The sequence below is a fragment of the Chanos chanos genome, chromosome 14 (genome assembly GCF_902362185.1).
Source record: "Chanos chanos chromosome 14, fChaCha1.1, whole genome shotgun sequence".
In the NCBI taxonomy this organism is placed as follows: Eukaryota; Metazoa; Chordata; class Actinopteri; order Gonorynchiformes; family Chanidae; genus Chanos; species Chanos chanos.
The window spans coordinates 13,613,790-13,637,640 of NC_044508.1; the positions used below are offsets into that span (position 1 = coordinate 13,613,790).

General features: G+C 41.4%; 2 protein-coding genes across 4 annotated transcripts; one reads left to right on the top strand and one right to left on the bottom strand.

Moving 5' to 3' along the window:
- The first annotated feature begins 7,677 nt into the window (after positions 1 to 7,677).
- On the top strand, positions 7,678 to 11,967 carry cnga3a (cyclic nucleotide gated channel subunit alpha 3a). Of its 3 annotated transcripts, XM_030791634.1 has the most exons (8): positions 7,678 to 7,778; positions 8,013 to 8,126; positions 8,597 to 8,770; positions 9,189 to 9,248; positions 9,660 to 9,869; positions 10,019 to 10,171; positions 10,262 to 10,368; positions 10,562 to 11,967. In XM_030791634.1, exons 1-8 carry the CDS (start codon positions 7,678 to 7,680, stop codon positions 11,965 to 11,967), a joined length of 2,325 nt encoding a protein of 774 aa, XP_030647494.1. The 3 variants fall into 3 exon arrangements, with proteins under 3 accessions (XP_030647494.1, XP_030647495.1, XP_030647496.1); XM_030791635.1 differs by lacking the exon at positions 9,189 to 9,248 and having other exon boundaries at positions 10,070 to 10,171; XM_030791636.1 differs by lacking the exons at positions 9,189 to 9,248; positions 9,660 to 9,869 and having other exon boundaries at positions 10,070 to 10,171.
- Positions 11,968 to 14,410: 2,443 nt separating this feature from the next.
- Positions 14,411 to 23,399, bottom strand: ube3a (ubiquitin protein ligase E3A). Its single transcript, XM_030791666.1, has 11 exons — positions 23,316 to 23,399; positions 22,238 to 22,312; positions 21,220 to 21,533; positions 19,524 to 20,779; positions 19,264 to 19,408; positions 18,637 to 18,842; positions 18,181 to 18,345; positions 17,809 to 17,964; positions 17,635 to 17,708; positions 16,611 to 16,754; positions 14,411 to 15,965 (listed from the first exon to the last, which is right to left on the bottom strand). Coding segments are annotated over exons 2-11 (2,583 nt in total). The 5' UTR covers positions 22,240 to 22,312; positions 23,316 to 23,399; the 3' UTR covers positions 14,411 to 15,844.
- Between the last annotated feature and the right edge of the window lie 452 nt (positions 23,400 to 23,851).

Consider the following 23,851-nt stretch of genomic DNA (forward strand, 5'->3'; position numbering starts at 1 on the left):
CGTATCTGAACTGAGGGTGAACTGCTGAAATAACCCACCAGCTAAAATTTCATGTGTACTATCTAGAAAGGAACATGGGGGAGAAAGAACATTACCATGGCCTTCAGAGCCCCAATCCTCAGGTTGTTTACAGTATACCATTAGACTTAGACTAGATGGTATAGTAAGGTCAGTTTGTTTGTTTGTTTTTTAGCGAATTGAAAATAAACTGAAGTGTTCTGACATTTTTGAAGATAAACTTCAAGTGCATGATGTTTTGGACTGTAACAATAGAGCCCAAATGAGACTGAGCAGGAAGCCATAGAGTGGCACTCTCCACACAGATATTACCTCACCCTGAGACGGACAGGGATGATTCATGTCTTTTCATCTGCAAAACAACAGCAGTCACATCCACTGACAGAGCAACTTCAATCTTCATCTGAGACATTGTTGAGTTTTAATTTATGTATATTCATCACTTATAACTCATTTTTTGTGTGTGTGTGTGTGTGTCTGTGTCTGTGTTTGTGTTTGTGGTGTTCTATCCCCAGTGTGATATCACAGGGAGTATCTCTGTGTGCTGAGAAAATTCCTTTGAAAGTAATGCTCATCAGAGAACAGTGCCACGTTGCTAACCCAGAAACAACCTTGGACCTTCATATCAGCAGTGTGGAGGAGCCAACTCAGAACTGAAGTCTGGATCTTTCATATCCACAAGAACAGAGCATTTAATGAATCGCATTCTTTTTCTACGTGCTAACATAAAGACTGTGGTCCAATCTCTGTGAATTTTTTCTGTGTCTACCTGTCTCCCATACCCCCCCCCCCCTTTCCTCTGTCACCTGTTCTGTAACAAAGTCATTCTACACTCTTCTGCTGTGGAGCAGCTTTGCTTTGGGCATTAGTGCTCAGTTATCCTATACTGCTCCACCTCTGCAGTAGATCTGAGACCAGCACCTTCCTGTTCCAGCACTAATCAAACTCAGAGCCACCTGCCTTCAACCTGTTTCTCCCTGGCTTAGCCTTCTTAAGGTGGGGGCCAAAGGATCATCATCCTCATATTAAAAGCCAAAGCTGATATGGTAACTATGGTATACTGTATATGCAGAGAGTAAAGGGGTTCCATGAGTTATCCAAGCACTGTAACCAGTTGGAATGAACGTTTAACTGTTTCATGGACTTCTCATAGACTTGCTGTGCTGTGATCGTTCAAAATGACGTCTAAAACATCAGTTAAGTTCAGTATATCCACTGATCTCTACTGTTGACAGTTGGCTGCCAAATGCATTACAGCTTGGGTTTGAAAGAACCAAAGACATTTTCAGTTATCATCCCATACTGACAGTTCCCTGAAGCCACGTTCTCAATCTGGTTTCAGATAGAAATGATACGCATCACCAATGAGATGATTTTTTTTTTTCCTCAGAATTTCCTAAGAGGACGGTTCATTAGCTGTATGTTTGACTCGTCTTCTTGGTGCATCTGAGGAAAGAGAAATGTTTCATCTTTAGGCATCAAGTTCCAGCATGTTTCAATGCCATCTCTGCCCCACAGCCCACACTGAACTCTCTATGGGCCCAGTCAGAGTTAGTGAATGTCTAATACGATTAGTACATGGAAACCTTGGAGTGTGAACCACATACTGTGAAACAACTACCAAGAAGAGAATAGCATTGCATCACACTTTCCCATCTGAACAGTTGCTTACAGATATTGGCCCTCCTCTTTACTTTGAAGCCCATCTGAATTTGCATACACATCATAGTATGGAAAAGTGCTCGGGCATTTCACTCATTAACAATCGGCCATCAGCTTTTTCACTTTGATCAAGCTAATTCGATTTAGTTGATACTAGTATCAGTCAAAGACTCAAAGCTGTTACATGAACAGTGTTACAAAGCCACCATTCTCCAAAATACCAAAAAGTATACTGGTCTTGGAAAGAGTAAGGGAGGGAGAGAAAGAGAGAGAAAGTGACTGAAAAAGAGTAGGGGCTGTTCTGTGTCAATTTCACTGCTCTGTGCTTGTAGAGCATTCTGGGAAGCCAAAGGTTTTAAATACAGTGATTACCTGTGGCCTCCTGGACGCTTGTGAAAAGAGGCTTTTAACTGATCTTGATGCTCCTGGACACAAGCCTAAACCAGCTGTCTGTATGAGTGTGTGTGTGTGTGTATGAGTGTGTGTGTGTGTGTGTGTGTGTGTTATTTGAAATATAGATGACGTGCAGGGTTCCCAAACAATATTAATGAAGATGGAGTCATCTCAGATGTGGGGTTAGTTAATATAGAAACCAGACCAAGGCTGGACGGACTGGACACTGGACAGACCCCCACAGCAGTCAGGGATGGTCAATCAGAGTTAAACATGGCACAGATTATGTGACCTATCACTATTCTGGGATAGGGCACACAACCCAGGCCATTAGCTGACTATTTCTGGACATAGTGTTGTACATAAACCTTTTCCAGTTCTACTCCTTCTATCAGGTACCTTTCATATCTGAATATTTAAAAGTTATCATGATTTTTCATCTTAACAACATTTAAATTGTTCATTAATATTTGCAATATGAGAGTGCAGTGTGAAAATACAGACTGAATTAAAAGTGATCATTTTAAGTGAGTGTATAATTATTATGTTATTAGAGACAACTAATACAAAACGTAATCTTCCTTGTACATTGCAAAGCATATCGCTAGACCGCTAGGTAGTGTTTAACTCAAGTTCAATTACAGAACATAAAATTATGGTTTCAGCAGCCTTGGGTAACTGTAAGGAGATAGCCCAGTAGATCTAATGAGTTTGCACTACACTGCTATTACACCATAATCTTACCCCATCAACTACAGCAACAACTGCATGTCTCTCATGTTTAGTGTCCCTATGACTTCAAAAGATTAACGGCAATCTAATTGTCAATGCTTAACTCTCACCTCAAACTGAGGAGGGTGTGCTGAGCATTAACTCTTTAGACCCTGTAATATACATCTTAGCCAACATATTTGGAGAAATGAATTCATGACTGATGATCAAATGCTATCCTGACCACACAGGCTAGTTTAACTGCAGCAACAACAACAACAACAACAAAAAGGGCAGAATATCAAAAATGGTGTCTGTGTTCCCCTGTAAATATTCAGAATTCTGTCCTACGGTTCTGTGGAGAGAGAAATATGGTTAATGAATCAATAGGTTTTTACTGACCAGTGACAGGGAGCTCTTCAGTCGACTGCTGTGGGGAAACACTCCTCATTCACTCTATTCACTCCATTCTCCAGTTGACCGTTAGTACCATCTGAGTATCTATAGTTTTTTTTTTTAAATAAATAATTAAATTAAATTAAATTAAATGGACTACTACAGGCTCAGTACAAGTCAAATGTGGTCACTATTAGAAGCAAATTAATGACCATTTAAACTTCAGACATAAGTGTTGAGTAAAAACTAGACCTTCAATAAAACTTGGAAGAGAATCCTCTGCACAATGTTTCCCATTTCTGTAGCTCTGTTACTGCTTAGACATGCTAACCCCAAACACATGCAGTGTTGATAGATAGCTATAGAGATATCGCACATATGCTAAAAGCAGGGCCAAAAACACAAAACAGTTCAGCAATACGTAACAGCTGATGAGAAAGTGACTCAAAATAAGCTGTAAAAAGGATAGGGTCATTTTATTATATCCAAAGATGAAGAAAAATATTTACACACATGTTGATTTGTTCCAGTTTATAATATATTAAATCTTACTTTGTCTAAATGTATGTCATTTGACCTATGGTTGGTTTTAGGTCGATGGATTGAGGGTTCATTTCCAGCCTGAGATTGCTAATTGTGACAGATGGTAGATGTTAAGGGGCTTGTGGCTTTGGGGAATTTATCCCCTAACATGACAAGGCATTGGGAATACATGTGACTTGCTGATTTATTTGATTCGATTAGTTTGATAATTAGCATAGGTGGTATACTTCAGTAATGAATGGAAATTCAACAGTAATAGTTACATAATGTTTTATTGGCATATAAATATCCTGAAAAAAGGGTTTTATTTTAGGCTTTTGTTATGAAAAACAACAGTTACATTTGAATTACTAATAAATGAATTGTTAATTGTTGCAAATGAAATGTTTACTCTTGAAGCACTGTAAAGTGGATAGACGCAAGTCTCAATACCCTCTTTCTCTTTTTCTATATTCTCCACCCCTATCAGTTACACAATGTAATATTCCACCTTCTATCTCTCTCTCTCTCTCTCTCTCTCACACACACACACACACACACACACGCTTGCACACACACAAGCCAGTTTTCCTGTGTGTCCGCACTATTCTACCCTCTGTTTATTGTTCTGTTTGGCTCTGTGCCTCTGCTGACTTGCTGAGTGTGGAGAGTTGGTCGGTTGTGACAGTGCGCATGCTCAGGTTTGATGAGCTTTATGGTAAACCCAGTATAACATCTCCACGTATATAAGGAGTCAGAGCCAGGAGGGAGCATTACGTGGCTCAGATGAGCGCTCAGGCCTAATCCCAGATTAGCGGTGCTGTGCCACGGATTGCCTTTAAGGATTTCTCAGGTCTCTCTGGGATAGGGAGGGGGTGTGGGTGTTGATGCCAGGATGGTGCTTGTTACTTTTCTCAGCCTTGTGTACTCTTCCAAAGTGCTTGGTCATCATATATGAGATGCCAACTTGGATCTTTGACAGTGTAAAGATTACATGCATGCTTTGTCATTTTTTTTATCTGCACATGTAACACAGGATAGATACGTGGCCTAACTGACATAACTACTTTTTTGACTGAAACAAGCTCAAATTCTAGTCTACAAAATCATGCAATCAAATGTCAATTCAAACATATTTAGCCAGACCTGTCCTCCCTCTCACCCCCAGCTTTATTGCATGGTAGGAACCATCTTGGAAGCCGTGGGATTTGGGTCATTTGGCATTCAGGTATTGGTAAGGACTTGCCAAGCATAAGGTGTTTAGAGGACAGCTATTATAGCTTAAATTATAGGCTATATTAACTCCCCTTCTGGCTACTACATGTGACTAGTTCAGACGAGGAGGCCAGAGAGCTGCTTCCACAGCACATCAAAACACTGAGGGACTGATGCAAAACACTGAAGAACTTTTGTTATAATTGAATTCATATAGATAATATTCAGTGTACTTTGCATTCAGAAAAAGAGACATGCTTCCTGGCATCTTTTTGCAGTTTTTGCATGATATTTCAACTCTACAGTAAACAAGGTTTGCCAACAGAAAGCACTGGGACATAACATGCCAAGAAGATGCAAACGTATTTACAAGTCGGTTTAAGAAAACACTAATATAATGGTTCGATAGGACGTAAAGAAGACCACTGGGGAGGGGAAAAAAATCAAGACAGTTTCAACTGTTTCGTCCCCAAAAATAAGTTATCCCATACACTATAAATATTTAAACCGCTAAATAGTAATGCGGTGTATGTCATCTTAAAAATAATAACATAATGATCTACGATGAGGATAAACGTTATAATGAGTTAATAAGAGGGCATGATAGGTGAAAGTGGGCCCGAGCCACCTCAGAACTGTCACTGAACAGCGGCTCCACCCATCTCCTTACCGCGCGCGCCCGCAACCGTGCGCTGTCTAAGGTTCTGAAGGCACCCGATTAGGATCCTCAGTCACTGACAACTCTACATCTATCGGAAACACAAGATAACAGACGAAAAAAGGAACCTTATGCCAATTATTTTTTTGAACAATGAAGATGACGAACAAAAAATGAAAGCTACCTTTTGTTTCTCAGTAATGGGATTATTCTATGTCACGCCGAAAACACCACTCTGAGGGGCACTGAGCAACTTGAGGATTCAAGTATTCCTGCTGAATGGTTAGTTTATACCCAATGGTTGTATTGTTTTTGTTTCAGTTACTTTTGCCTTTGTCAAACTGGGAAGATTAGCTTTGTACGGTTGAAAAGAAACGTTAATTAGGGATAATTTACAATTGCTACTAATCCTGCTCTAGTCAGTGCAACCGTGGCAAGTTTTCATGATAGCCAGGCGGTGCTACGGTGCTAAGTAGCCAAGAAGGGTAATTTTATTTTTATATACTTGTAGATTATGATTGAGTCTCACAATAACGAAAGTGTTTAATGACTTCTGATATTTGCAAAAATATTTGCTTACCTTGTTTAAGTAGTGGTAACACAAAATCACAAAGCGGACGTTTTCAGTCACAAATGAAATTTCGGGAACTTTTCCGTAAATAAACAAACAAACAGTACGTGTTGCTGTTGTTGAAAATAGGTCTCATTGCTTCGTCGTTTCCTTACCTACTTCGCCATGAGTGCGAGAGATAGAAAAGCCAGAATTAACACTGAGCATAAGAAAAGAGTTATTGCCAAAGGCTGGCATGAGAGGAACCGGTTTCGAAGTCTATTAGTTGCTAGCAAGATGTTCGGGGGCCCCTGGACCTTTGGTTCCTCTGATGTCGCCTTGCTTTTATTTATTATTCATAGTATGCCCAAACTTCTTGTTAGCTGCAATAAATGGGGGGGGGGGGGGGGGGGGGGGGGGGGGGGGGGGGGGGGGGGGGGGGTCACAATGTCACAAACCATAAATTGTGCTCATCATTTTTCATCAATAACAGAACCAGATTCTGTCCGTTGCTGCGCTTCTAGATAGATTACAGGAACGGCGTGGGCCAAGGTAGACTAATTACACTAATCCTCTCTCAAGCCACAATAAAACTAAACATCATTAGGCAGATAAACGGGATCTCTGCTTCAGCGTGCGGTTATGGAATCATTGCAAAGGCAATATTTGATCATTTATACATCGTATTTTTCCTGAGAACAGGCTTCAATTTGTAGGCTTAAATTTCGTGTTGTTATTTACAGCAAACAATGTAAAATCACTCTGCTTTTCAACAGATATCACAGCCAAAACTTAGGCATCCAAGTACTTTGGATGAGGGTACAGCCAGAATTGTGACAGCCAGTTGGTGGACAGGCCTGTTATTTTGAAGCTGTGTTTCTCTGTCAGAGAGCTGGGAGCCTGATCCTGTTTAGTATTTAAGACATAATCAGCATGTATTTTTAGGCTCTGTACTCAGATGGATGTTTTGTCAGCATGGAAATTGGTTTTTCATAAGACACATGAACCACAGGTCTCTCTAATCTCCTCAGTCCTTAGCTCCCCTCATGAACTTTTCTGTTTGTTTGTTTTTTTTTGACTTCACTGATAAATGTTCAAGATTACACAACTGAAGGAAATTTGAATTCTCCATCACTGCCTAAACATCTTACTTATTGTTGAAAAGTTGTGGAAGAGGTCTCTCTTAGCTCACTCACAAGAAAGACTATAATGTAGAACACAGCTTACATCCGAGACAGACAAATCACTCTTCTCTCAGGTTTTAAAATTTCTTTTAAAATGTTCCGTATACTCCAGAAAACAAAACATTCAACAGTTAAACCAAATACAAAAGTGGAGCAGATTCTATTAGCTCTTATAGATGTAAGCAGTACTTCATATGTGTAAGCTATCAGTGGTCTGTATCTCAGTGTCAGGGGCTGTTTTTTTAATAACAAATCTGTGGCATGTGTCGTTCTCTTGGCTGATTTCTGATATGAACTTTCACCTTTCCTCACAGTTTTTTGAGAAGAAGCTGATGCTTGGGGTTGCCAGTGTGTGAGCAAAAGTGCAAATGGCAAAGATCTGCACTGAGCAATCCTACCTGGCCCAACAGAGGCTGTGGGTCCGCCCATCAGACGACGACTTGAACCAAATTGAAAATGGTGCCAGCAGGTTAGCTGTTACCATGGTGACATGAGAGGCCCCTAAAGAACACTCAGATTGTCTTTTTATCTGTTATTTTTCTTAACCCATTATAGAATGGACTATTTGGAGGAATTCCTTTCTCCACAGAACTAATAACACAGTTGATTGTTCTAAGTGCAATTGACCTCACAGTAGGAATCAAATAATAATAACAATAATAGTAATATTTTTGGTGTGCTAAAAACTCTTTCTGTCTTTCAGAGTAAATTCCATTTGTGATGACACAACTTCCGACATGCAGGGGGTCTCCACTGCGACGAGCCAGCTCCAAGAGTCTCGTAGAAGTTCATTCACGGGTGCTGGAGCCATGGCCAGGTAACTTATGACTAGTGACTAGTGGCTCCTGACTCCATCCTTAAATAATAATCTAAACCCATACCAGATAGATAACCTCATTTCACGATTCCTGTAAAACCACCTTATAGTCAACCTACCTGACTCACATGCATATTTTAGGATATATTAAGAATTTGGAATATCTCGGCACGTAGCAAAACACATGCATATTAGTCATTTACACATAATGTTATATTTATGCATTAGGCAGACGGTTCTATCCAAAGTGACCTTCAGGACAGGGAGAATACAAATCAAGCATATAGCCATTAGAGCGCTGTCTGCTGTATAAGTGCCACCGCTAAGTGTAGTTTTAAAGAAAACGAACAAAAATGTACCACACACATCTCTGATGTCTAGAATATACATGTGACTCAGGTGTGACAGTAATCAACATAAAAGACAAGCAGTCTGGAACTGTTAGTGTTTGACCTCTACCCGTCCCCTAGGCTCTCCCATTTCCTGTTTAGGCTACGGAACTGGGCGTCTCATAGGCTGCACCGAGAGGTAGAGCGGCCAGACTCCTTCCTGGAGCGATTCCGTGGCCCAGAGCTCAAAGAGATCTCCAGCCGTGAGAGCAATGCCCATTCTGTAGGGCATCCTGACGGGCTTTTTAAGAGGAAGTAAGTCCAGAGGAGAAGGAAATCACAAAAGTCTTCCTTCTAATAATCTCCATATTGATCAAATGTGGATGATGAAAAGTATTGTTCCTGCACTTATCTAAATGCTTGAAAGTCCTCTGAAAGAGCAGAACAGGGCCTTCGCCTGTGCAAGAAGACTATGTTTTCTATTTCAAATATTCAGTATGGTAGAACGGATGACTGATCCACACTGAACAACTGCTGGCACTGATAAGGTTGAGAATGGGCTTTTATCTTCAGTGCGGAGATTTCTGACAGGCTCCTCGGTCACGTTAGAGAAAGTACTTTATTAATTAGATGTAGTATAGACTCTGTAGAGCTGGTAGTAAAGGAATTAGATCTAGGCTGTGTTGACAGTGATGTTAAACAACACAGAAATAAATCCCTTTTATTTTCCAAGAAATGGCAAACATTGGCCACTGGCTGTTTACAATGTGAACAACTGCAACAACACGGATGAGTAAGTATAGAAGGAAACCCTTTGGTTAGCTCCGTGTAGGTCAAACCTCTAGCAAAACTCTCTTCTATATTCTATAATGTAGCTTGCAACACTATAATTTTGATACTAGCAGTCCTATTAAACAATACTATTTGAAATATGTTAATAATTTTTTAGAAGTGACCCTTGAATGTAAGACAGGTCTGCAGTATGGTTTTACACTCTCAGGGGTGTTGATATCTCAGTAGGTTGTCTATAGTGTTTCCTCAGTCCCTAATATGATAATGAGCAGATATAAATAGATTTAATGGTGCCATCTACAGTGCAATGTGTAAACTGCAGTCTTAGTTTGGTAGTGCAGTAGTTCTCTGATAGTTCCCAGTAGAAAGCGGCGTGTCATTGTTTGTGTAAAAACAAAAATATTATCTTTAGCAAAAAAGAGGAGAAGAAAGAGGAAATAAAGAAAGATGAGAAAAAGGAGGAGGAGAAAAAAGATGGGGACAAAAAGGAGGAGAAAAAAGACGAAAAGAAGGATGAAAAGAAAGATGAGAAAAAAGACGAGAAAAAAGATGAAAAGAAGGATGAGAAGAAGGATGACAAAAAAGACGATAAGAAAGACGATAAAAAGAAAGAGGAGCCACCGTAAGTATGTAACAGAGGAAAGTAGTCTAGGATGAATCTACCTTTTTAAATCCAAAAGATTGGTATGGACCATCATGATGAACAATGTATGACTTCTGTTTACGCTATTTTCTGGGGGGGAAAAAAAGAACTCTGGAACTCATTTCAAGACCCCCCCCCCCTCCCCCCTCCCTGTTCATTAATGTTTTTCCCTCTCTTAGGAAAGAAGTGTGGATCATGGATCCTGCCACAGACAAATACTATCGTTGGCTGACGGTTATAGCGGCACCAGTATTTTACAACCTGATGATGCTTGTGACCAGGTCTGCAGTCTTGTTGAAATAAATTAAATATATCATTTTACAGAAAGCCGATACTTAAGATTTTGCGTATATCCTCCTTTTTTTGTGCAGAGCCTGTTTTAACGATCTGCAGGAGAACTACACAGTACTATGGATGGTTCTGGACTATACCTCTGATGCAATCTACTACACAGACACATTTGTAAGATCAAGAACAGGTAAAGAAAAAAAAATGTTCTCACTTTAATAGGTGCCTAGAACCTCAGTCATTCAGAAGTTGGTGGAAATCATTTCTCCTCACAGATTGTTTGTAGCACTTATTGTTCTCTGATCCAGTCTTGTGGCCAACTAAATGTTGTCTGCTAAATTAAGTAGAATTGGTTCGTAAATATTTTCGCTATTCACCACCAGGTTTCTTGGAACAAGGGCTGCTAGTCAAAGATTCAAAGAAGCTGATGGAGCACTACAGAAAGACACCCCAGTTCAAGTATGACATGGTTGCGATGATACCCACTGATATTCTAATGCTTAAGTTTGGATACAATAACCCTGAGCTGAGATTCAATCGCCTCTATAAGATGGCACGGCTTTTTGAGTTTTTTGACCGCACTGAAACCAGAACCAACTACCCCAACATCTTCCGTATCAGCAACCTCGTGCTCTACATCTTGATCATCATCCACTGGAATGCCTGCATCTACTTTGCCATCTCCAAAACCATTGGCTTTGGAACGGACACGTGGGTCTATCCAAACATCACCCATCCCGAGTACGGTCGGTTGGTCAGAAAGTACATCTACTGCTTGTACTGGTCGACCCTGACCCTCACCACCATCGGAGAAACGCCCCCTCCAGTCAGAGACATCGAATACCTGTTTGTTGTAACTGATTTCCTGATCGGCGTGTTGATTTTCGCTACCATCGTCGGTAACGTCGGTGCCATGATCTCTAACATGAATGCATCCCGAGCGGAGTTCCAGGCCAAGATTGATTCAATCAAACAGTACATGCAGTTCCGTAAGGTCAGCAAGGATCTGGAAGCCAGGGTCATCAAGTGGTTTGACTACCTTTGGACGGAGAAGAAGACCTGCGATGAGAAAGAGGTCTTAAAGTACCTTCCAGACAAGCTGAAGGCTGAGATTGCCATCAACGTCCATCTGGACACCTTGAAGAAGGTGCGAATCTTTCAGGATTGCGAAGCAGGACTCTTGATTGAGTTGGTGCTCAAACTACAGCCTCAGGTATTCAGCCCTGGAGACTACATCTGCAAAAAAGGAGACATCGGGAGAGAGATGTATATCATTAAAGAGGGAAAACTTGCTGTGGTAGCTGATGACGGGGTCACTCAGTTTGTGGTCCTCAGTGATGGAGCGTACTTTGGAGAGATCAGTATCCTGGGAATCAAAGGCAGTAAAGCTGGTAACCGGAGAACAGCTAACATCCGGAGCGTAGGGTACTCTGATCTCTTTGCCCTGTCCAAAGACGACCTGATGGAGGCCCTTACTGAGTACCCTGATGCCAAGAAAGCTCTGGAGGAGAAAGGTAAGGCCATTCTGATGAAGGATAACCTGATTGATGAAGCAGTGGCTAATGCAGGCGCTGACCCCAAAGACCTGGAGGAGAAGATTCAGAGACTGGAGAGCAATCTTGATGTCATGACAACCAAGTTTGCAAAACTGATGGCGGAATACACGTCTACTCAAAGCAAGATCAAGCAGAGGATCACCAACATGGAGGCCAGAGTGAAAACCATGAGGCCTGAGGATTTGTCCGAGGTAGTTGCAGATAAGAAGGAGGAGGACAAAAAGACCAAATAGTCCTCAAAGGATGCATCACCTCTTATGACATGAACTGTAGTGATTACACTACGCTACTGTAGTGATTTTTCTAAGTACACACATTTTTAAAACTAGAGCAATGTTGTTTATACAAATCTATTTCTATATTTTGAATCAGTATGATTTACTAACCTCTGTCTGTTTTGAGTTTGATTAAATATTCAAACTCTCCTGAATCAGTGTATACAGTTTTCATTTTCTGTATGCTGTGTAAGTATTGACTATGTGCTCCTGAGCAGCACTGTGAAATAGCCCTAAAGAATGTAGTTTTTACTCTACGACACGCAGACCCTTGGTCACCCATCACAGGGCAAGTGGGGTGTCCAATTCTTATTGTAAGTGAAATGTCTGGCTTTGATTTGAACTTTTTATTATTATTATTATTATTATTTGGTAAATCCTGACAGTAAGTAAGTGACAAAGTTGTCCAGAATATAATTTCAGAATCAGGTTAACTAAAATCAGGATGATATAACCACAGTCTGTGAGCATTTCTACACAAATGATGTTAAGTCTCAACTGTTTATGTGTTATGTGTACATTAATATTATGTATATAATAATGTATTCTAGTGGACTATCCCTGATCACTTACTGCCAAGCAAAAAGGTATTGTCACAATCAAGCCATTCCAAATTCTTCAACACCAGCTTTTAAAAAAGTGCAATGCTGTTAGACCTTAAGTTTTTAGCTTGCTAAAAGCTTTCAGATCTATGCTTATCAGATGTATGTTTGGATAAATGATCAAATAAATTACAAAATACGTAAATATCTGTCTTGTCATTCTGAATGCAGTTCAGTGCAGCTTACAGTCATAAATAGATTGTCTTACAGCACTCCGAGTTGCAAATCATCAGATTAGTGTCTCCCTGACAACCAAAACAAACGAAGACTGGGTTGTATGTGTGTCAACAGAAAGTAGCTTCAAACGGTGCAAGAAACCAAGCACTTAGGTGCACTGTTTGGCCTGAAAATCCAACTCAGTTAATAAACCCAGCATTGCTGGTTAAGCAGAGTCTCTTAAGAATGATTCTACAACTTTCTGAAGTGTCCCAGAAGCTCATCTCCTTAAACAGGAGGGAAGACTATCTGTTGAAGAGACGGTTGTGTTCTCTGGAGAAAGAGAAGAGACAGGTGGAGGTATCCCTTGTGCATGGAACAGCGTGCTGTGTACCGTCGTTTCCTCACAAGGCTGCAGAGAACTGGAAGAGGTGACAGGAACACTGAAAGCACTGAGGTTAGGGAAAACCAAGGACCAATTGGAGCCACGGTCTCCTTCACCTCTGTATATTCTGAGAGTGGAGGAGATCCCAGAAAAGGAAAAGAAAGGCTTTGCAAATCAGCACCACCCAAACGTGTCACTTCAAATCATAGTGGTCAGGCTATTGCAGTTATTAGAGTAAAAGGTCATGTGGCTACAGGTAAACATGCAACACACAGCAGAAGCTTAGATGCCAAAGTGCAGGTGCCTGCTTCGCGTTCCAGGTTTGTCCGTCTCACGCCGGCGAACGGGATGCCGCGTCCTGCCACGGCAAGTCACACGTTACAGCCAATCAAGAACCAGGTCCACATCAAAAGCTCGAGCGTCAAAGCTGACTGTGTGGCGAGGGATGACACTACTGTCTCATCTATGGGCAAGAACTCCACAGAGAAGCAGGAGCTGAAGGACAGGGTGAGCTATTTTCTAGAGAGTCTGAGTGATCTGAGGATGTTGGAAGACAAGTTAGGCGGGGACCACAACATTCAGAGTTTACAGTCTCCACACAGAGACTGGAGGATGCAGGGTAAGAACCGTCCCTTTGTCTCAGAAGACCAGGACGAGCGGTGCTTGTTCAGTGTTAGGAGAAACTGCAGGAGTCTTACCATCCGTCAGCTGAATGATCACCAAGGGTCTGTCACACCTTCAGCTGAGCTCCTGTTCCTGGAGCAGTATAATGCTTTGATAACCAAAGAGAACTTCTTGGAACGAAACTGGGTAGGAAACAACCCTTATTCAGAATGAACTGGGAACTAGCTTTGCTGCTTTGGTGTCATTTAAGTGAACGTTGGCTTATCTGTGCCCCTGTTTAAAGACAAATTACACACTGTCTTTAGTGTTTCCATGGAAATGTTTGCTACTATCATTTATCATAAAATATTCTTTCACTTAAATGATCAAACACTGATTGACTACAGTTAAGAAATTATTTCCAAAATTTTAAGAGTAAGTAAATGTTGATGCTGTGTCTTCTCAGTTTTCACACCACGATGAATTTAATTTTAAAAAAGCAAAAAAATTGTGCTTCCACATGAAAACGCAAAGTAAATGTTTCTGTAGCCAAGAGGCGCTTGTTCATCCCCTTCTTTTATTCTTTCACAGAACAATGGGAAAAAAAACTGACTCACTTCTATTCTGTATCATGTTTTACACACTAAAGTGTTTGTTTTTTCAGTTTTTAATTTATTTAAGAATAACTTGAAACAAACAATCAAATGCTTTCATTCTCCGCGGCAGCTTCTGTTTCCCCCTTTTTGTGTTTGCGCCATCAGCGGTGGAATAAACCACAGTCACATTAAATGTCAAAAAGGAAAAAAAAAACAACAACAACCAAAACAAACATATGAGCCAAAAAAAGAAAAAGAAAAAAAGGGAATCTTAGGACACTGATATTGAAGGTTTCAGACAGGTCTTGGCCAAACCTGAGGGATTGTGGTGAGCAAGTTTGGCACAACATAGTGGTTTGATTTGTGCCTGTTCCCCTCCTGATTAAATTGTACAACACAGTTAAATGGGCCACAACGCTGCGTAGCTGGAAACAAACTACTGAAACATTAATACGGTTTGATTCAGTGGAGTACAGAATAATGTGGAGCATCTCTCATTTGGCTTCTAATGTGTTTTGTTTTTTTTTTTAAAAAAAAAAAAGTCTGCCATCTCAAATTAAAAACGGGACTGGGAAAAAAAGACCGAAATCTCTCTGAATCTGGTAAACACTTGAGGTTAAGAGGTGGATGCACTCATCAGGACCGTGCCATGAGATCAGATCGATTTGGGGAAGGACTAACCAACGCTCTTAGGGAGCTCATCTGGACCGTAATCGAGGGAGACAAAGAACACTGGCCAAAAGAAGCAGCACAATTCGCCAAAGTGGCACGACAAACAATAGCAGTTCCTTCACTAAACTCCTGGTAACCCAGCCTGGACTGGAGCAGCTCTGTGCCTTTAGAAAGCATACACTGGCAAAGCAAGTGACTGACACTAGGAAGACCTATAGAACCATGAGCACAAAAATGTCAAACGTGACGAAACAGAACATTCTGGATATTTAGTTTTAAGTGCACTTTCACAGTTTGACCATAGTACAACAAACAAGCATCCTTTTCCATCTCCCTTTCATCTTTATTGGGTTCAACATGGTGATTTTTTTTTTTTGTCCTGAAGGTGTTGGAAAAAAAACTCTGTCCCTCTGTCCCTCCTTCACCAAATTAGAAACAAAAAAAACCAAAACAAAACAAAAAAAAGCGAGTTGAATTCCAGGCAGACATGAAAGAACAGCTTTTATCCCTTAAAATAAATAGTGCTATATTTCAGTGCATACAAAAACAGGGAAACGTAACACTTACAGAAGAGGGAGAGCCATAAGTCCAGTGTGGGTTCTTTTTTTTTTTTTATCTACTATATAGGCACAGGCACGCGGTCACCACAAATCTCTTTTCATTGGAGCCCATTCCGTCTTGCCTTACATTTAAACTTGATATTTACTTTTTTGTTTGTTTGTTTGTTTGTTTGTTTGTTTTTGTGGGTTTAGCTGAATTTCATCTCTGCCCCTGGATGCAGGAACCTCTGAAATGAGTGAGTTCATGGCAGGTCATCAGGCTCAGAGCATACCGAAGCCTTTGGCGTAAGTGATGGCTTTCAGGAGTCTCTCTCTCAGCTTCTCCTTGCTGGAGTACTCTGGGAGCAGCAACACGTTAAAGCAGGTGTGAGAGGTGGGTAACCTGCAGATGGAGAAGGATGAAGAAAGAGAGAGAGAAAATTAAGGAAGGGAAGGGAGATGAGGGCAGAGAGAGAGAGAGAGAGGGAGAGACATGACTGACATTTTAAAACTGCATGCTGTCATTAGATTTTGGGTGTCAGTGAATGAAATTTCAGCAGTACTTTTGATAACGTTAGACACTCCCTGCTATAAGCATCAAAATAACCATAAACTGCTTATTTCTTAATTTCTTCTTAAAAATTTCATTCATTTTTCCTCTGTTTCTGTCCGTGATTTGTGAAGTATCCAATGACCCTGATCTTTGAGAAATCTCCCCATGGAAACTGTCAAGGTAGCGTAATGTGAATCAAGATGACTGAGGCTTATTCATGTTTGTTCTGACTCATGGGCAGCTGTCTGCTACACGTCTTCACACTGCATGCCAGGCAGTACGCTTCTCATACGACAATATAATTACACAGGCGCTGGACCATCAGCGAGCACTGACAAGCAGTGAGAGACGAGAGTTACCATAACCGATACATCCGCTCAGGGAATTGGGCCCCTGGCACTGTGTGACGGTACATCTACCGCGTATGTCGTTTCTTTATATGATCAGTCGCTTGAAGAGTGTTCCGTGGAATGATGTTGATGTATCCGTGGTTACCTGTCAGAATCAGGCCCGTTTTTGGCGATGATCATCTTGAGTTTTCCCAATCCTCCGACGGGCGCTCGGTCAGTTCCGGTGGTAAACTGCAGGAACAGCCTTTTCTGTTCCTGACTGAAGGAGTGCACCGTCTCCCAGAAATCCCTGACAAACAAACAAATCCATCTCTCATCACCACCGCCACAATCAAGACCAGGAGAACCACTCTCTTAACTCAAATTAATACAGGCTAGGACTATACAATGCATTGGTAACGCAATCAAGTAGCACAGTAAGGACAAGAGGCTGTAGCGCTGGCTGCATACCCTCTCCCTACATTTACAGCTAAAGATGACTGGGGACAGAGTTTCCCCAGTCATCTACCCTAAGTTTTATAAATGGTTTCTTTAAATGTCTGGAAAGTCACTGGTTTAGATATTTTTTTGTTGTTGTAATTTTCTTATTTCGTTTACTTGTTAAAAAAATGAAAATGAGAATATTTGGGTTTGGTTTGAGGTGTCATGTTTTTTGATGCCTGAGTTAAGGCCGTTAACACAGGGGAACCAAATCCAGACTGAAGCAAAGAATGCTACTGTTCATTTTATACTGCTCACAGGTTTGTGACTCAATTATTTCACACAATTAATCCAATTGGAAAAAGTGAAAATATTTCAGCTTATTTTTGTGTTCAACCACTGTTTGTACTTTGAAACTGCCATGTGATATTGTTTCATTATATCTCAAGCAATATCGCTATTGCTGAAGCTGGAAAAAAACACAAATATGTATTTTGGACCATCATGCTACATCCCTGATAAACACTAAATGCATAAAAGTCACTAAAAAGTCCAAAGTCTCTAGTTTACTTCACTGATGAGAGTTTTAAGGAGTGTGGAAACAGCACTAAAAACACTTAAAAGAAGCAGTGGAAAAATGTAGACAGTTAAAAAAAGATTCTAACCAAATTAGCAATAAACAAAAACTATCATTGTTTTTTTTTTTTTCTTTTCAACTTCTGCTTGTAAAAACTAAATCACATCCTTACTTAATAATACGACAATCCTTGTTGTAACCGCCATCGTATTCTGTTGTCTCTTCAAGCGCTTGGAAGTCAAGATTCTAGAGGATGCAGAGCACACATTAGAATTCATAATACGTGTTTTAAAGACTAGAGGCATTACAATGAGCATGACAATAATTGAGTTGAGACGGTCCTTACCCTGCTGCCGCAGATAAGCAGTTCTATTTCCTCTGGCCTAAAGAGGTACTTGAGTGGAGACTCGTTGGTGACCATATGGAAACCTCTTCTGAAGGCTTTAAACTGCTTTTCCACACTCTTGTTCAGCATGTAGTCCGCATACAGGGCCACAAACTCCTGCAGGAGCACACACTGTGCGTTAGCAAGCAATGCACAAACGTGTACCCATCTGTACGGGTACTTGTATCAAACAGTGGTTAGTACAAAATACTGCACAGAATTACTGAGTCAGACAAACTGCCAGAATTTAATTTTCAGAGCTTCTCTTTGAAGCTATCTTTAAAAAAAAAAAATGATTGTATCCATAAGCGATTCTATTATTCTGTCATTCACCTTTCTGTTTTCATTGGTGACTGGGATTTTATCTCCGTTTTCCTTTAAGTCGTACATGAGTGGATTTCCAAACAGGTCGGTCTGTGAAATCTGGAAGGTTATCATCATATCCTCTTCCACGTTGCCCTCGTACTCCAGCAGTTCCTTGAGACTCTGGTGAAGAACCTTCACACAGAGCAGATTGCTTTAACATAAAGAACTCGTTTACTTCATACAGCTGAAACTCTACAGATATGGCAGATTGAAATCTGGTGGAACCATCTGACAGAGCATTTTTCATTCTGGCCCAGTTCTGCCACACATCAAATCAAGCATCAGATGCTTTGCTGAAAAGGAAACCGTTCAATAATATTTGTACCAGGCTAAAAATGGTCAAGGGGGCTCCTGGGAAAATACCCTTAACCTCAAAAAAATGACACATAAATGCTGAGGATTCAGACATCATCACTGCATTACCGGATGAGAGTCTGCAAGATCCAGGAAAGTTCCTTTCTTGCCCATGAGTTTCCTATAGACCACCATGGGGAAATGGACGTCCAGAATGCAGTTGTTGTAGATGGCCAGGCCCAGGACGATGCCAATCAACGTGAACTGTCCCTCGTTCTCGAACGAGGACGGGTTAAACCAGAACAACTTTGTGCTTTCGTCATATGTGAACATGCCTAAAGCAAACCGAGAAACACAAGCATTGGGTTATTGTAAGATCTCAGGAACAATTTCACCCAAATACCACAGCAATGTTTTTCATTCATTATTTTAAGCGATTTGGAGAAGACGCTGTGTAATATTTTTTGTCGTTCACTTATTAAGAAGATGGTAATGACATTAGCATTGCTGGGTAGAAAACAATGTGGAGAAGTTAATGAGGCATGGAATGCCTGTTTCAAGAAATGCCTGGAATATTCTCTGAGTCAGCGTTTGCCGATTCCAATTCTCCTGAGAGAACAATTTCACTCCAGCACAGCACTACCACACCTGATACAACCAATCACAAAGTCATCGCTTTGCTGCATCAGGTGTGTTAGTACTGAGCTCGAATGAAAGCCCAGTCAAGTGGCTACACAGGACTCTCGATATGCTTACCTATATCAGGGTTGAAGATTTCCTCCACAACCAGTTGAAAGAATTCTTTGGAAACCCCTCCTTCATCAACTCCCTGCTCTCCCTCAAACTCCACATAGAGCTGTTTCTTCAAGTCTGCAGGGTTCTCCATGGCAATCATCTCTAGCTGCAGATATACACATACAGTACTGATTTATTACAATGACAGCTCAAAAAACGTTAAGTAAAGGAATGTTACACTGTTTTTTCTTCCATGTTACTGAGGACCAATTATGACTTACCCTGACTAACGCGTCGTCGATGATGTGATCTCTGCGCACTTTGAGTCGTAAGTAAGGGTTTAGCTGCTGCCCTTGTACCAGGCTATAGAGGGCTGTGATTCTACGTTCGCTATACATGCGGATTCGGTTATCGTAATACAGGCCCAGGTTTTTCGTCACAGGGTTGAGGATGAATGGACAAGTCATGAAGGAGAACTTGCTCTCTGTCTCCACCTTGAAAAAGGTGTAGTCCTTGTCCATCTCCAGGACCTCGTTCAGCGGCTCGTTGATGAACTCCTCGAAGGGGATGACAGGTCGGCGGCAGTCAGAGGCCCGGATGCCCAGTTCAGTCTCCAATGGGTCGACCCTCGGGCCTTTCTTATTGCGCCTTTCCTCGCCCAGAAGCTCCTGTAGCGTTAGCTCGCTGGACTCCGGGATGGGCTCGTCGTCCTCTTCCTCGTTGTGTTCCGTGTCCAACTCTCCACCCAGCACGTTTGCATAGTAGACAATTTTCAAGCACTTGGTGGCCGCCACCACGCCGTCATCCTCATTGACCAGGTTTTCGCTGTTAAACTCGTTGCTAATGACCGTGTAGGTGACGAGCTGCTGGAAGGTCTCAATCAGACGACGGATCTGGTCGGCGCTGTACTGGGACCATAGTCGGGCCAGTTTGGCCTGAGCAGGGAGAGGTAGCTTGCTCATGGCCTTGCAGAACTGTGGCAGCGCGATGTCCAGGTATTCGGGACTATGGAGGTTGCTGTTCTCCATGACGATGATGAAAACGTTCAGGTAGTTGGGATCAGCAGCGTAGACGTTGTGGTAGGTTAGGTCACACTCTACGTTGGGTGACAGGTACACCAGTGCATTAAGGAACGCTGCTTCGATCTTCTCGTTGGACAACAGTCTGTCATACACCCTTCTCACAGCTTCGATGTCCACCGACACATCCACTGGACCCAGCTTCTGAACGTTGTTGCCATCATGGGACGCTCCTTCCCCACTGGATGCAGATGTCTCTGGGTCTACTTCCATCGCCGAAGCTGAAGAGGATGCCCCAGATGCAGTCTCTTTTTCATCTTCATCCTTGTCCTCATCCTTGGCCTGGAGGGACTTGAGCTCCTCCTTAGTGTGCTGCTTGGCTTTGCGGAAGCTCTGGACTAGGCTCTCTGCACTGGAGAACACTCTGCCAATGACGCGGATAAGAGGAGAATAATCCTCTGTCTCTCCACACAATGCCAGGATCTCATACACCTTCTCTTCCGTAAGGTAATTCAAATCTAATCACAGAGAGAACAATTCCACGTCATTTGGAAACAGGCCAAAACAAACAGACAGCAAATGTGGAAACGAATCAAAGAAGGCTGATGCCTGTAAGAAACTTTAGAGCTAACTCACTGAGGGCTTTGTGTGTGCAATATATTTTTTGGCTAATGCAAAACCGGTAACTTTGTCAGTGACTGCACAGTTTTGTAACATACTAAGTACTGCTTGAATTACTAGTTTTGTATTTGCAAGTAACATTAATACATGCAGATAACATTGCTACAACTTGCAGATTTCGCAACTCAGTTACATCGAGATGCAGGTTTTGCATCTCAACGTAAAACACAAAACCTGCCACCACGGATTTCCTCGAAATGATACTACATTACTGAGCAGGTTTAACACGTAAAGAACAAGCCACTCAGTTCTGAGAGACGTTCACATTGAGACTTACCTCGAAAGTCTTCCCTCGAGGGATGCAGCTCCTTGTGGTTCATCTTTCCGTTGCTGCAGGTAGAGAAGTTATGAGCTCCTTTGGCACTGTTCTCCGGGAATGCCGAACTGGCTCCTTTCTTAGAGGGGTGAGGGTCACACAATTTGGCATTATTCTTGTACAGCTCCAGGGCTTTGATGGCTGCAGCATTGTTATCCATGCGCTGGAAGCCCGGAGAGGAGCCGCAAGCCTCATTCGTGCAGGCATCGTTTCCACAGCCCTCGGTTAACTGGTGGTAGTAGCGCTCTATTAGATGCTTTGCAGCCGCTCGCTTCCTGCGTCACACATTCAGACAGGACAGCGCAGGGGTTAGTGTGGTTCCATTCATCAAATTTGATCAACGAAACAACGAAAGGTTGCAGACCGGTGTAATACTGCTTTAGTACAATTCTGGGAAAACAAGAACACTCAAAACTGATGGATCACAACCATCATTTTATTTTCACACAGTTTCATTTTCAAGACATTCCACATTCCAGGGAACACAACTTCTTATTTCTTTAATGGTAGATCTTAAGAACAGCTCATGGTTAATCATTGTCACTGATTTACAAAATAGATTTTTCATTTTTCTTTTTGTGAGTAAAATAGTCCTGAGGAAATGTATTACTGTCTAGGAGATCATGGTGTTTTTTAAATGAACAATCATTCATGCAAAATGTCCTTTCCATAGGACACCTCGTGCAGTAAACTGCAGTAAAGACAGGCTTATATAAGCCTGCAGAGTTGAGAAAGTATTCCTTATTGGCACATATTTCACACAAATGTCATGGAACTTAATATACCGTAACAAACAAAATTCAAACCCAAGTTTCAGGAGAAAAAAACAAAAAAACAACAACAACAAAAAAACAAACACCAATGCAAATGCACAATAGGGATGCAACAAATGTTACACGTGTTGAACTTAAGATGAGGAAAACTACAAAAACAGGATAATGAGTAAAATAATGTAATCTAATGACTTGATTTCACTTACATTAGACTTGTTTCAGGTTTTCCAACGTCAGATTCTTCTAGTGCTCTGATCTTAAGAGGCGGTCAGGTAATAACCCTGTTTAAAAAGAGAGAAGGAGACATTAATGTTGAGGAAGAGTAGTGTCACTTTAGATGATGACAGTAACTACACTGCATCTGAATGAATGTACAATATTATTATTTAAACTTACGAAGCATGGGCAATTTATTTGTGAGGCTGAGCAGGGTCTCTGTTTACGACCTCTTGTATGGGCCTAGTTCATAAACACAGCATTGAAATTTTGTTTTGTCAAACGAGCTGTGACAGGGTGTACTCAAATCTCCACGGGACCCAACAAAACTCCGAGTTACTGCGGTCGTACCGAGTGACACCGCTTGAGACACAAGACAAGGCCAGATCCAAAAAAACTCCATCATATGACTCTACACCGGGTTGGTGTTGCAACGTCTGGTCTCTAACATCAAGGTAAACAGCTGTTTGTGAAGTCATAACCCAGGGACGGACACAGGCCGTCCAGGGCAGAGGGGTATGACACTGCACAAACATATTTATAAGGCTCGCAGATACGGCCGAAACGTCAAATTCCATAATGATATGAGTCCATGAACACTCGAAATTGAATCAATACCATCAACACTAACACACACGTTGAAAGACACAGGTTATTTCATGCCAAATTATGAGAGAACACCGTTCTTATCCACCGAAGCAGCCCTCGTAACCTTGCTGCAACTGTCAACGGGATTTGATATGGCAGAAAAAAAGCTGGCAGGGAAGCTAGTTAACGTTAGCTAGCTCGCGTTAACCAAAATAGAACATTTCAAAGACCCAGATTATACACTGGTTATTTGAAATCAGCCCTGTTGCACAAGAGAATTTAAACCAGACATATGAAATCTGCACACCCCTACGCTAATTCCACTAGACTCACTTGTTTATCAGAAACCCCGTCCCTCCCCGGAGCCGCTTAGCCAGACGGCTAGCTACCAAGCTAGCTACTGATCTGAAACCGCACAGTGGTAGATTTGGCTTACATGCGTTCAGACGTTAAAAACGATATCGATGATTGTCAGCTTACTTCTGAGGATGCTCTGTTGTAGGGGTATAAATTTTGCCAATAAACATCACAATCGCTCCAATTCTGGTTTCAATTCAACTCCAGTCTTTCAACAAAATATTTTCGGCCATCTTGATAACTGTACTAAACACGGAACGTATCCCACAATGCAATATGCTATCTGGACAACCATCGATATTTCAGAACCGTTGAGACGCGTGTTCGACACGACAAGGATTTCGAAATCATTAAATAGACAAATAAGTAAACAAGTGAGTTGAATTTCACCGCGGAATTCAGAGTGTCTAACCATTTGAGCACTACAGTTATCTGGTTATATTCAAACGAATACTGTTTAAATAAAAATACGTCTCTTTTTGACTCCTCCAGGAAGGTTTAATCAGTTTCTTCCTGAAATACCCTGTAGCCTATTCCTGTGGAACACTTATTACATACGCATTTCTTTCCCTAAACTATCCACAAATTTCCCCAAAGGGAAAAACTTGCACAATACCGAATCTTAACGGTAGATGGCAGGACAAGAGATCTTAAACATG

Bases quoted from the DNA above. Each gene is read 5' to 3' on its own strand.
- cnga3a (XM_030791634.1), top strand. From the start codon at position 7,678: ATGGCAAAGATCTGCACTGAGCAATCCTACCTGGCCCAACAGAGGCTG. The intron at 8,127-8,596 runs GTAACTTATGAC...CCCGTCCCCTAG, and splicing joins GGTGCTGGAGCCATGGCCAG to GCTCTCCCATTTCCTGTTTA. The intron at 9,870-10,018 runs GTAAGTATGTAA...ACTCATTTCAAG, and splicing joins AAAAAGAAAGAGGAGCCACC to ACCCCCCCCCCCTCCCCCCT.
- ube3a (XM_030791666.1), bottom strand. The intron at 18,843-19,263 runs GTAAGCATATCG...GGTTTGCTTTAG, and splicing joins AATCTTCAACCCTGATATAG to GCATGTTCACATATGACGAA. The intron at 16,755-17,634 runs GTAAGGATGTGA...TTTGTTTGTCAG, and splicing joins AAGGATTGTCGTATTATTAA to GGATTTCTGGGAGACGGTGC.